Source organism: Vipera ursinii (assembly GCF_947247035.1).
Source record: "Vipera ursinii genome assembly, chromosome: 3".
NCBI classification, from domain to species: Eukaryota; Metazoa; Chordata; class Lepidosauria; order Squamata; family Viperidae; genus Vipera; species Vipera ursinii.
Window position 1 is genome coordinate 62,691,483 of NC_139516.1, and position 12,765 is coordinate 62,704,247.

The 12,765-nt window shown below is 41.8% G+C and overlaps 1 protein-coding gene across 1 annotated transcript in view; it reads right to left on the reverse strand.

Moving 5' to 3' along the window:
• The window catches only part of LRP8 (LDL receptor related protein 8), a 218,706-nt gene extending 215,518 nt beyond the window's left edge, over positions 1 to 3,188 (reverse strand). The window contains 2 exon segments of the mRNA XM_083357677.1: positions 1,819 to 1,938; positions 3,020 to 3,188. Coding sequence (XP_083213803.1) covers positions 1,819 to 1,938; positions 3,020 to 3,089 — 190 coding nt within the window. The 5' untranslated portion in view covers positions 3,090 to 3,188.
• Between the last annotated feature and the right edge of the window lie 9,577 nt (positions 3,189 to 12,765).

The following is a 12,765-nucleotide window of genomic DNA, read 5'->3' on the forward strand; positions in this document are numbered from 1 at the left end:
CTGTGGCACTAATATTTCATTTCATTTCCATCTGCAGGGAATCTGAGATTTGGAGAACATTCAACTGAATAACAGTTGCAGTACTACACATCTATTTTCCAACTTCAAGGACCAGCCTCAAATAGCCCAGAATTATCCAGGTGTCTACAGTAGTAGCAGAGGAGAAGCAAAGCATAAATAGCACAAATGAGCATTTTTTCTATTATTTGCTCCCACCCCTTTAGCTTCTGGCCTAAGCCTTTGTTATTGGCTGGAATAACCACTGAGAACCTCATAAACTGCAATAGCATTTCTTCATTATTTTATCTAGATTACTATCAATCTTCAGAAAAATGCTTATAATTTAACCTCACCCTTAAACCAGGAACCTTACAGTTTCCTCTACAAATTGAACCAACATAGTTTTTTTTTAAAAAAAACATCTCTCTCACTGGTCAATAAACTATCTTTTGCCATTAACAAGCAATGCATTTTTAAAAATACTTAACATCAATCAGCTGTTCCTCAAGTTTATATAAAACAATTATTCAACCACTATCCCCAAAAGGTACAAGCTAATAGTAAAAGACATGCCCTAAAGCACCAAGTTCAAGTTTCTCATGCAGTCATGATGCTCACTGTGACTATGGACTATCTCTCCCCAGTCTACAGCCTCACAGGATTGTTTTTTGTAATATGAGGAGAAAATAGTAATAAGGATCACTGTTTGGAGTCCCTTATCAGAAAATTAATACTCAGTTCATCCCAACTCCAACCACAATCCATATTCCGAAATCTCAATTATAAAACTGTTGTTAGCTGCCCAAGAGTGAATCTAGAAAGCTTTATCATCCGTGATACAATTTATTCAAAAGCTCTCATCTTTAAAAGGACAAAATTCCATCACAGGAATTTTAGTCACAATGACTAATTAATTTATCCTTAACAGCATAAATAAATAGAGCGGCCCTCTCTGCATTTCCAAGTATGGATCAGGAAGCATGTTGAATAGGACGGTGTGAATTTATGCATCCACATTCTGAATAACAAATGCCACTGAATTTAATGATATTGAGCCCACTTGAATTGACATTTCCCAGTAGACAGCTTAATCATTCTTGAGCCTAACAGAATTATCATCAGGACTTAGCAATCCCGGTAATAAATGGCTTTTAAGTGAGTAAATTTAGACTGCCAGCCCAACTTTCCACAACTGCCCCCCCCCCTGAGCCAAGGACAGGAAGGCATGGCCTTAAAGGGGAAGAAGGAAGAAAGGCTGTCTCAAAGTATGTCCAATAGAATTCAACCCCCCTCCTCTTTCTTAAGGGAGACCGGTACCATGTGACCTATCTGGCATTTCTCCAGCAGCCAATCACAAAAAATCCCGGCAGAAGAGGCACTTCCATTCATAAAGAGAGCCGGATGCCTTGCCTCAGAAGTTTGAAGCAGGTATTTTATTCCACCCGTTCATTTTTTGCAAAGGACAAAGCAACCCGTTCAGCTGCTTATTCTTAAACGCTGCACGGGACGCTGAAATCCTACTCGATTTTAACCAGCACTGACAGGGCCAGAGCTATATATAACCCTACTTTCCGCAGAAAGGACTACTTTGGACACCCAATTCGAATCCAGTTCTTCCTACAACTGGGATAATGAAGATTTGTCACTGGCAAACCCCCCCCCTCCCCGGGAGGCGCACTTCGTCCCATTTCTTCCACCGGAGAACAACTTGTGAAGGGGGGCTGCTTCCAACCACCACCCCTGCCGCTGCTTAACCCGGCGCCCGAGTCACCTGCCCCTCTTTGCAACGTGAGAAAAGGGCCACCCACTGCTACTCACGGCAGTCTGCCTCGTCACTGTTATCCAAGCAATCATCATCCTCGTCACATTTCCAAATGGAAGGGATGCACCGCTCGTTCCGGCACTGAAACTGGTTCTCTTCGCACTCCTTCCCGGAGCCTGCGAGCGGGAAAGAGAAGAGATCCGATCGGTATTTCGAATTTTACGGAAAAAACAAAGGTACAAGAAGAGGAAAAGCGCGTGCGTGCGCGTGTGTGTGCGCGCGCGCGCGCACGCACACACACACAAACACACACAGAGAGAGGACCGATTTCTCGCAATTCCTTTCTTAGCCGGCAGCCTTCAGCGCGCTAGGCCACGATTCTCGCTTTCCCCAAAAAACGCACAAAGACTATTGGCGAGGAAGCGTCTTCCCCTCAAAAGAATGCGCCTTCTTCCCAGGGCCGGCCACTTTTAGGGAGGTGTGACCGATCCTATAGTCCTTGGATGAGCAGGAGATCGGCAAGCAGGTGGACAACAAAGGATCGTGCCAAGCCAAGAAAGGCGCAGAAAAGATGCGGAGTCTCCTCGCTCTTTCCTTTCTCCCTCCCTCCCCAAGAATCGTACACACATTCGGGTATTGCTCGTATAGGGGGGCTACGGCAAGCTGTCGCGCATTTATCCCTCTAATTCCTGGTTGCATTTAAACCGGGGCAAGGGCGGGAGAAGAGGAACGAAGAATGAATGGGCAGATGGCGAACAAAAACCGCTTTGGAACAGATGATGGTGGCAAGTGAGACCGGTCCGCCTTCCGGTTAGCTTAAAAGATTCTCTCTCCAGGATTTTTTATTTTTTATTTTTTTTATTTTAATTCCATTTATATCCCGCCCTTCTCCGAAGACTCAGGGCGGCTTACAAGCTTTAGCAGTAGCCTTCATTCTATGTATATGCCTGCTTATTAGGGCTTTCAGGCACCCTACCAAATTGCTCCGGGACGTTTTAGGATGATCTACCTGCACACAAGCGTTCTCTAGAGCGACACCAAGCCACACAATAGCTCCGTCTGGCCTGTTTACACACACACACACACACACACCCTTGCACACAATCGGATTCCCTCCCGTGTGGGCTCGCGTAACACCAGCCACACGACTTCTGAGCAGCAGGCACCAGCCCGGCACCGGCGAACGCTTGACGCTCACTTGCTCGGGGAGCTCTGAGCCAAGCCGCCCGGTCCTCCCCCTTCGCAGCCCGGACCCACCTTTGGAGCTGTGGAGCTTGGTCAGGAGCAGATGCAAGAGCAGCAGCCTGGTCAGAGCTGGCCGACACATCGCGCGTCCCTTCCTCGCTGGCTCTCTCGACCCCCAAAAGCCCCCACGCGCTCCCTCGCATCCGGTTAACGGCGGACGGGCGGATGTTTCCTCCGCCGTGTGTGCATTTCAATCCGGCTAGTGACGCTCCAACACAGGGCGGGATTTCAGCGAGCGAGCCAGACCTGAGCATGCCCGCCCATAGGCGACCTGGAGGCGGGACCGTGTGGCCCGACCACGGGGAAGCAGGACCGCCCTCTTTTTTCGATTTGGAAACCTCGGCGGCAAAGCGCTCTAGTACGGCGTTTTCCAACCTTAGGAACTTGAAGATGCGTGGACTTCAACTCCCAGAATTCCCCAGCCAGCATAGCTGGCTGGGGAATTCTGGGAGTTGAAGTCCACGCATCTTCAAGTTCCTAAGGTTGGGAAACGCTGCTCTAGTAGTACCTCTTCTGATTATATAGGCAGATTAAAATCTTTGGCTGGTGGAGGTTTTTTTCTCCCCCCCTTTTTTTTTTTTTAAAAAAAATCGCCATCAGTTCGGTTCCAGGTGGTGAACGATATTTAGCCGTGCCTTCAATGCTTACCATCTGTGTGCCGTCTTTCTACCAATGGGAGTCGAGGCGATTAACCGTATTAACCGAAGCCTAATCCTGAAAAGATAAAATCAGATTCGAGGTGACTAAACAAAGTTTGTAATTGTATGAGCGGTTGGATTGTGCAGCCAGGTTTTAGGATAGCTTGCAGAGTCAGCTAGCTGCAAAATTCGTGCAACGTTTCTTTTGCAATAGTGGACTGGGTCCTGAATGTGTCCAGAAAAATCCCAGATATCCAGTAGTTCTACATCAGACATGTCAAACATAAGGCCCCGGGGCCGGATCCGGCCCGCAAAGTGGTTTCATGTGGCCCGCGAAGCCATCCTGGAAACAGTGTGGGAACGGCCCCCACTGCCTTGGCCCTGGCCCAGAGACCCTCCTTCTGCCAGAGACCCTCAGATCTGTCCCACTCCTGCCCAGGCCCCCAAAGGCACCCTTGATGCGAGCGATGTAGAGCTGGCCATGCCCATCCAGTAGGCCATATGCACTCTGGCCACGCCCACCCAGTAGGCCACACCCACCCTGGCCATACCCCCTGAGGGCAACCGCAATGCTGATGCGGCCCTCAATGAAATTGAGTTTGACACCCGTTCTACATGAATACAATTAGGGAGCAAGATAGGATGCCTATGAAATGCCGCATATGGAAGCAAACGTGAAAGTTTTCAAGGTGAGATGGGCTGCAAATAAATTTAATAGATAAAATAAAACAAAAACAAATAAAATGGAACATAGAATTCTTTATTGGCCAAATGTGATTGGGCACACAAGGAATTTGTCTCCGGTACATAAACTCTGTGTACATACAAGCAATAAGTGATAAACCATCATAAAAATACATTCATCATAAATCATAAGATACAACACTTAGTGATAGCCATAGGATACTAAATAAGCAATCAACATAAATCATACTAGGATACTAAATAAAACAATATAAATAAATAAAGCAATATAAATCGTATGACACAAACAACAAAGTTATAGGCATAAGTAGATAAGGAGATAAAGGTAAAGGTTCCCCCGCACATGCGTGCTAGTCGTTTCCAACTCTAGGGGCTGGTGCTCATCTCCGTTTCAAAGCCGAAGAGCCAGCGCTTGTCTGAGGACGTCTCCGTGGTCATCTCCGTGGTCATGAGGCGCACGGAACACTGTTACCTTCCCACCGTAGTGGTCCCTATTTTTCTACTTGCATTTTTACGTGCTTTTGAACTGCTAGGTTGGCAGAAGCTGGGACGAGTAACAGGCGCTCACTCTGTTACGCGGCACTCGGGATTTGACCCGCCAAACTGCCGATCTTCTGATTGACAAGCTCAGCGTCCTAACCCACTGAGCCACCGCGTCCCAATGTTTTAGTATATAGTTACCATTTATTCTATTTGGCATGAAAAATCTGGACTCCTCCTCATGTAAAATTATGGCATAATTCATAATTCACAAACATAGTTTATAGCATTATTCAACCAGGAATTCAAATTTGGCCTCCCAGAAAGTCCTCCCAGATGTAACTAGAATATTGCTAGTCAGATGTGAAAAATCTAAGGCAGAACAAATGTACTATGGCAGTGGTTCTCAACCTTCACTACAGACCCCCTTTAAATATCTTGTGGCCATGGACCATGGCCATGGTCCACCAAGACGTAACTCAAGATTTAAATCATAGCATTTCACCAAGCCTTTGAGGACCCCCTGTGATAAAATCATGCCCCCCCCCATGGATCCGCAGACAACAGGTTGAGAACTGTTGACCCAGAATTAGGGGATAGCATAGGAAGTATGAATTGTGAATATGTGTAGATGGCCCTGTTGTCTTTGGTCACTTGCAGGGTCATGGATGCAGGGTTGTGAAACGACAGCACCACCTGGGAACATATGGTGTCTTTAGAGAAACACCCAAAAGGGAACATTTTTAGCTACTTCTGCTTTTTTCCTTTTTATCTACAGTGTGCCAGCCTTACAGGGTGAAGTCTTTATCTTATGTGTGTCAGCTGGGTGGATTGCTAATGTAATCAAAAAGTATAAAAATAGGGATTGTCATTTGGGGCTTCTCTCTTTTCTGAGGGGCCCGTCTTTGTTCAGCTGAATAAAAATGTAAAGCTTAAAGGCAACTTCTGGTTTCCTGTACTTTTTTTTAATCAAGCAACACCTCAGAGCCTGCACAACAGAACTACTGTACAGTGGTATTCTTATCTATTTCAAACATTTCACAGAGTACAATATTTTGTTTTTATATGAAAACAAGGCTCCTAAACCTTAACTTAGAATTCATTATGCTTACACTGGCACACAGTTCCAATTTAGGAAAATTTTCCATCTTTTTAAAATAGCAAATAAACCCTCCTGTTAACATTTGCCACTTTAACAAATGAGCATTTGGGGATGTGCATAGTAACATCTGATTATTAGAAGCAATTAAGAGAATATTATCATTTTTACTGCTGCAGTATGATGGCAATATGTCAGAAAGTTCTAAACATTTTTCCTTTCAGATTACGTTTACTATGGAGGGAGGCAAAGTGAGTGGGTTAGGATTAAGAAGTGGCAGAGCCAAAATTAGGCTACATTTGATTTTTAAAAAATAAATAAATAAATAATTCTTTTCCATATTAAAATGCAATACCAACTTTTGGAGGAGCTTAACAACCTCCTTCAAAGTTTAGAAGGGAATAATAAACTTACAATTGCAGCTCCATTCAGTCGCCCCCCCCAACTCTACCCTGAATAAAGGGAATAAAAGGTCATTAAAAAAAGAATTTACAATTGTAGAATTCTGGGTTGGTCTGCATGCTGACGAATTCTGGATGATGAAGTCCACACATGTGAAAGTTATTGTACTGAGCCTGGGAAACAGTACTCTGGATGAATCAGGTTGAAGAAGAGATGTTGATCTTCCTAGGCTACCTCAGACCATTGTCCACAATTTCAAGAAGCACATATACAGTCCAGTTGGGCAGCCAACCCAGAGTTGGCATTTTCCCTTTATCCCTTAGCTCTGACAAATATTAAACTCTGTCTGCATTCAGAAGACATGACATCACTCTCATCATATCCTAGGGGGGGGAAAGGAAACTTTGGATTCCAACCACATAATTAGAAAGACCAGGACATAATACTTCAATATTCTGAGATCTCAAGGCTGGGTTGATAATTGTTTGGATGATGCCAAGCTATTTTGTGTTTATTTTTATATTTTGCTTTTTATGTATTTTATTGTAAGCTTGCTAAATTCATGTATATGAGATGGGTAGCTGTATAGATCACAGAAATAAATTATTTGAACCTGAGACCTATCATCTACTGACTTTCCATAGATTTCTCTCGCTGTTTGTTCAGAGCCCATTCATGCTTCACCTTCATCCCTTTTTGTTCATGTGTATTCATGTGTATTCTAACAACCTGGCACAGATATGAAAATTATCAAAAGTTCTTGTATAATACAATGTCTGGCATTGAATACAAATCCAAGTTTTGTTGTATTTATTTATACAGAAACCAAAGCAACTACATAATTTTAAAATACTTTTCCAAGGAGTGAAATACTTGTTTACATAGTTCTGAATATATGTTGAAATATGTTGCCACTAAATGCCTTGCAGCGATTAAGGAATGTAATTTTTCCTCTCTCCCATAGAAAAGTAAATGAATGTAATGATGTTTGCCAAAGCTAAAAAATAACCATCTTTGAAGGGAAAGTAGAATAAGTCCAATGTCCATTGATTCATTCATTCACTTATTCATTCAGGACCACCCAACTCCAGAAAGATGGGACAGCTCACAATACATATAAATAATACGAATACATGAAAAATATAAAGAATAAAAACAAGATAAATAGGAAAAAGATAAGACAGAACACAGCCAAGCTGGAAAATTAAAAAAAAGGAAAAACAAAATGACAAAGCTGGTTAACAACAGAAAAAAACACATAAAACCAATATCCAGCCAGGGGCTGCAGCTGCCCCAGTCCTTTAACACAGACGATTGTCATTTTGTATCTTCCTTCTTTATTTAACAATTTAATATTTGCATGATTAAGTTAGACATTTTAGAGACTCAAAATTGCAAGTACGCAATACATAAAAAAGAACAGTATATTTCTCCCACAATACTAATTGCTAAAGGTTTCATTTGCTGTGGCTTATAAGATGTATGGTGCACTTTGCTCACAGCTAATTGCTGTGCAATTATCCAGATCGATGAAAGAAACCTCATGGTCATAATGACACTCTTTGTGCTCACCCATGTTTCTCAGAACTGTCCTTGTTGATATCCATGAAGGCCAGCTGAATTCCAGGGTATTTCCAAAGTAAAACATAAACCTATATGATTAAAAATGTTTACCATTCTTGCTGAGAAACTTGGGGGGGGAATGGGGCTATGGAACTATAAAGGTAATAAAGTCTACAATGAACAAATCCAGACTATGTTCAACAAAGACCACCAACCTGACACCATAATGTTACCTAGTTGGCCAGCCTGTCCCCATGGCCTCTTCTTATGGTACTCAGGACCATCTCTTTCATCCTTACTCCTGAAAACTGACAGCATAGTTTCCACCATTTTGAGTTGAGAAAGAGATGAACATGGTAATATAAGCCCTAAATTGGTACATCACTATTAAAAAAGAAAGAAAATCCAGTCTTCCACCCCAACCTTAGCACTAATCTCATATGTGATGCTGCCCTTAAGGTTCCCAAACATATTAATTAAATAATTACTAAAAAAAATAGACTCCTTTTGCCTTAAATTGTGGACTCCTTCCACAAAATTAAGCAAGTCCTGAAAGATGGCTTTATTATTTTCTTGTTTTGGTAACTGCAGTGAGATGCTGCAATTTGTGTGGCACCTCGCTTCTCAGCTCTAAGCAACCTACAGTATAATACAAAACACACACACAATATAAAAAACATAAAAGTGACAATTACTAAATCAATATATAGTATTGAAAATAATACTCTGATTTAAAAAAAAAACAGGGAACCTACTACAATCCCCCACTCCTGATGTAAGGTAAAATGTACCTATGGAAGTAATTTGTCAAAAAGTTTTATGCATTACATTCTGATCTGGAATGTTCGGTTCAAATTAACAGTTTAATTTTTAATAACTGAAGGGGGATTTGGCTTGGGCCTTGGTTACCTCACAACTAATCAAAAATCAAGAGGGAAAAAGATTGAAGGGGATTAAAAAAATAAAAAAGAGTCATGCAGATAGGTTGATTTTCTGGTCTAGCTTATTATATCTCCCTGCTTGCCCACCAGTTAATTTCATTAAATATTATCTCAAGTTACAAAACTGAAATGTCCATAAGGCTGTATTATTACACTGTGACTCCAAGCTCTATGACGGCATAATTGTTTTGATGGTTGTATCATCCTGACATCCCGATTACAAACTTCTCATTTGCTAAACCAACTGCAAAAAAGTATCCAATATGAGCAATTTGAAGAACAACTCCAGGCACTTCAACTTGGAAAAAAAATGAGAAGAATGTCATTTCAAAGCTTTATAAAAAATTAAATAGCCTGGATGGCACTTCCATAACAATTTCAGAAGTTACTGCTGTCAGTGTACTTTAAATTACAGACAAATTATTCTTCAGAGAGTCAATGTTGCCAGAATGTCATCAGCCTCAAAGCAACACAAAAAAGCCAAATGAAGCTTTAGAAGAACTGGTTATCAGCAGTGTGTGGCTCTCTTGCCGCACATCCCTCAATTGCGCATATAAAGTCATCCAAGTGACAAGGAATTTGGATCCATAAAACAACAACTTTGAAAAGAAGCTGTACTTCTTTTGGTGTCTCTGTGGCTTTGCTTATGGGCAGACCTTAAGACAGGGGTCTTCAAACTCGGCCCTTTTATGACTCGTGGACTTCAACTCCCAGCATTCCTCAGCCAGCATGCCTGGCTGAGGAATGCTGGGAGTTGAAGTCCACGAGTCATAAAAGGGCCGAGTTTGAAGACCCCTGCCTTAAGACTTCTGAAGAAAAAAGACTACTGCCTATCAATGTTTTTCTAGCAGATCACTGAAGGCATCTGAAGGCATTGTCTATGGTACATGGTTGAACTTCTTTCTCTTACTCCTTGACTTTCATTGGCTATGATTCCTGAGAATTGGGGAGTTGCAATTCTATAGGCCTTAAGTATATCAAGTCTGGGGAAGAGTGCTTTGGCAATGTTAATATTAATGGTCTCATCCTAATACCTCTCAAACTGTAATATATTTTTTAAAGCCATGTCTTCGTGACCCTGCCTTTGTCTCATCCCTAGCCTACATCTTAAAGTCATCTTTAGTTGTACCAGGTTTCAATATGTTTTTTCCTCTTCTTGCTGTAGGCGTAGCATAGTGTCCCTCCTTAGCAACATACTGTAGTTGATGACAAGATTAGGAGTTGTGATCTACCTAGCTCCTATTGACCATTTTACATTTCTGTAATCCTTTATGAGTTTTAGCGCTGTTTTTGAAAGAGCCTGGGATCTCCTTAGAACACCAGCTCCATAAAACTAAGAGAGCTGTCGCCAATGAGTCCTTCACAGGTTGTGTACGGCTTGGAGTTTGTTGTGTGGTAACGTATTGTGTGGCTAGTCTAAAGACAAGAAGGACTAAGGAGGACATGATAGCAGTATTCCAGAATTTGAGAGGTTGCTACAAAGGGTAGGGGGTAAACTTATTTTCCAAAGCACCAGAAGGCAAGACAAGAAACCATGAATGGAAACTAATCAAGGAGAGAAGCAACCTGGAATTAAGGAGAAACTTCCTAACAGTGAGAATAATTAACCGCTGGAACTGCTTGCTGTCAGACATTGTGGGTGCTTCAGCACTTGAGGTTTTTAAGAAGAGATTGGACAATCACTTGTCTGAAATAGTATAGGGTCTCCTGCTTGAGCAGGGTGTTGGACTAGAACAGGGGTCAGCAACCTGAAACAGTGAAAGAGCCACTCGGAACCAGTTGCCTCACAAAAGGAAAAACTGGGAGCCACAAAAAATGTGTGCTCATGTGCGTACATGCGCACATGCGCAGAACAGGGTTTGACTGAAGAGTGGAGCCAAGGCGAGATATGCACCTACCCTGCATATTTGAATTGATTGGTTGAACTTTTTTAGTCCCACTTTTTTTTTTTGGACTGCACATGGCAGAGGACTGGGAGCCGCAGGAGACGGCTGAAAGAGCCGCATGTGGCTCCGGAGCCGCGGGTTGCAGACCTGTGGTCTAGATGGAGATATCTCTCTCTCTCTCTCACACACACACACACTTAAATATTCCTCAGTAAGAATAGACATTTCATTCTTTGATGTGATGGTTCAAATCCATGTTAGCTTATCAATACGGGTTGCAGACCTGTGAACTAGAAGATCTCAAAAGTCCCTTCCAGCTCTGCTCTGATTCTGAATAAACTCCCATTAACACAATCATGAGACAGTCTCCATTTCACACCTGTCTTTCATATTGCAATAATATGTGGGAACAACCTTGGAAGACAGGAAGAAGAGCCGCAGCCTAGGCAATGGCCTGATAAATGAAACCTAAATATGAAGGAGGAGTGGAAGTAGAGAAAAAGTCTCAGAAGAGTCCCTCCTTACATTTTGGAAGAATAAAAGTAAGGGAGGGAACAAGTGCTTTCAGACTTGCGAAATTAAGTTACGGTGACCTTACAATAAAGGTAGTATTAGTGCTCCTGGGTACTTCATCTCTGAATTAACTCATAAGACTGAGAGGGCCTCAGACCTGGATACAAAACCAGGATTTCAAGGCCTTTCAAAAGGCCTTGGCAGAGGATGACAGACCAATATAGTCTACTCAAGTTTAAACAAAAAGATTTTCAATATATGTGTGCTCTGTGATTTATTTATTGATTGGTTTGTCATAGTTATACGGCCACCCATCTCACAAAATTCTGAATGGCTTACAATGAAAAACCCATTAAAAACAACAAATAAAACATTAATATATAATTAAAAGGCGTGAGGAGATTATCAGGTCTTACAGACAACGGAGCCATCTCATTAGCCTGTGATGATGATTTAGCATGATCTTAATACTAAAGACAGAATTATCATGGTCAAGAGGGAAATTTGGATGGTCCAGTTGGGAATGGAAGTCACTTGAATATTGTATTCCTGAATAAGCACATTCTGAACATTCACATACTTGCTTTTTATTGACTTCTGAGAGAAGATATGCCATGAACTATACATTTAAATTTGGATAAATACTATCTACTTTTCTGACAGTTGAAGTCTCCTGACGTTACGCTTTTATCTTCTTCCACAGATGAACAAAGAGAAGATGGAAGTGCCACTGCTGCACTACAGGGGCTGATCAGTGTGGGGTCTTCTTCCCTTTGAAGCCATGCAGACAGCTAATTCCTTTTTGTTAGAGCAACATAAACAAGTTATAACAAAGGAGCTATACCACTATTTACCAGAAAGCAAGGCTAAAGGGAATAGGAGCTGAGAAAGCTGCTATTCAAACAAATTTGCAGGCTTCTTGACCTGAAGCCTCCCTTATCTCAATAGAACTTGAAGATGTATATTACTGTACTATATTTAGCTTGTGAATAGACAAATCTTGCCAAGACAGTACCAGAAACGTGACTTCTGCCAGAGTCAACATAAAATCTCCCTCTGCCTTAAGGATATGTATTTATCAAATGAGAAATCAAATTAGGTGAAATTTTACTTTGTATTGGTATTATTTCTCCTTACGTCTGCCTGTAACTGTTTTTCCCCCCATGAAACAGGCTCCTGTGAGGAAACCTGTCCAAATGTAAAACAACCATCTGGTAGATTTGTGTTTGTTCAAATTTCATTTCCCTAACATGGAGTTTACAAAACACAGACAGAATTCACATTCTGGATTCCTTTCAACCTCTGTCAAATTAGCCAGCTTAAGAGGATTCAGGAGGAAAGTATTTAGTGAAAAACAGGGGAACTGATTGGAGTGGCTTAATTATTGTTTGGGGGGGGGAAATAGAACACAATTGGCTGTACAATATCAACTGTGATTCAGTGAACATTTGCAGTCAGCTATGAAGTGGAAAGATACGTTGTGAAGAATGACCTTTTCGAAAAGAAAGATCTGAATCCATACTATGCAGTT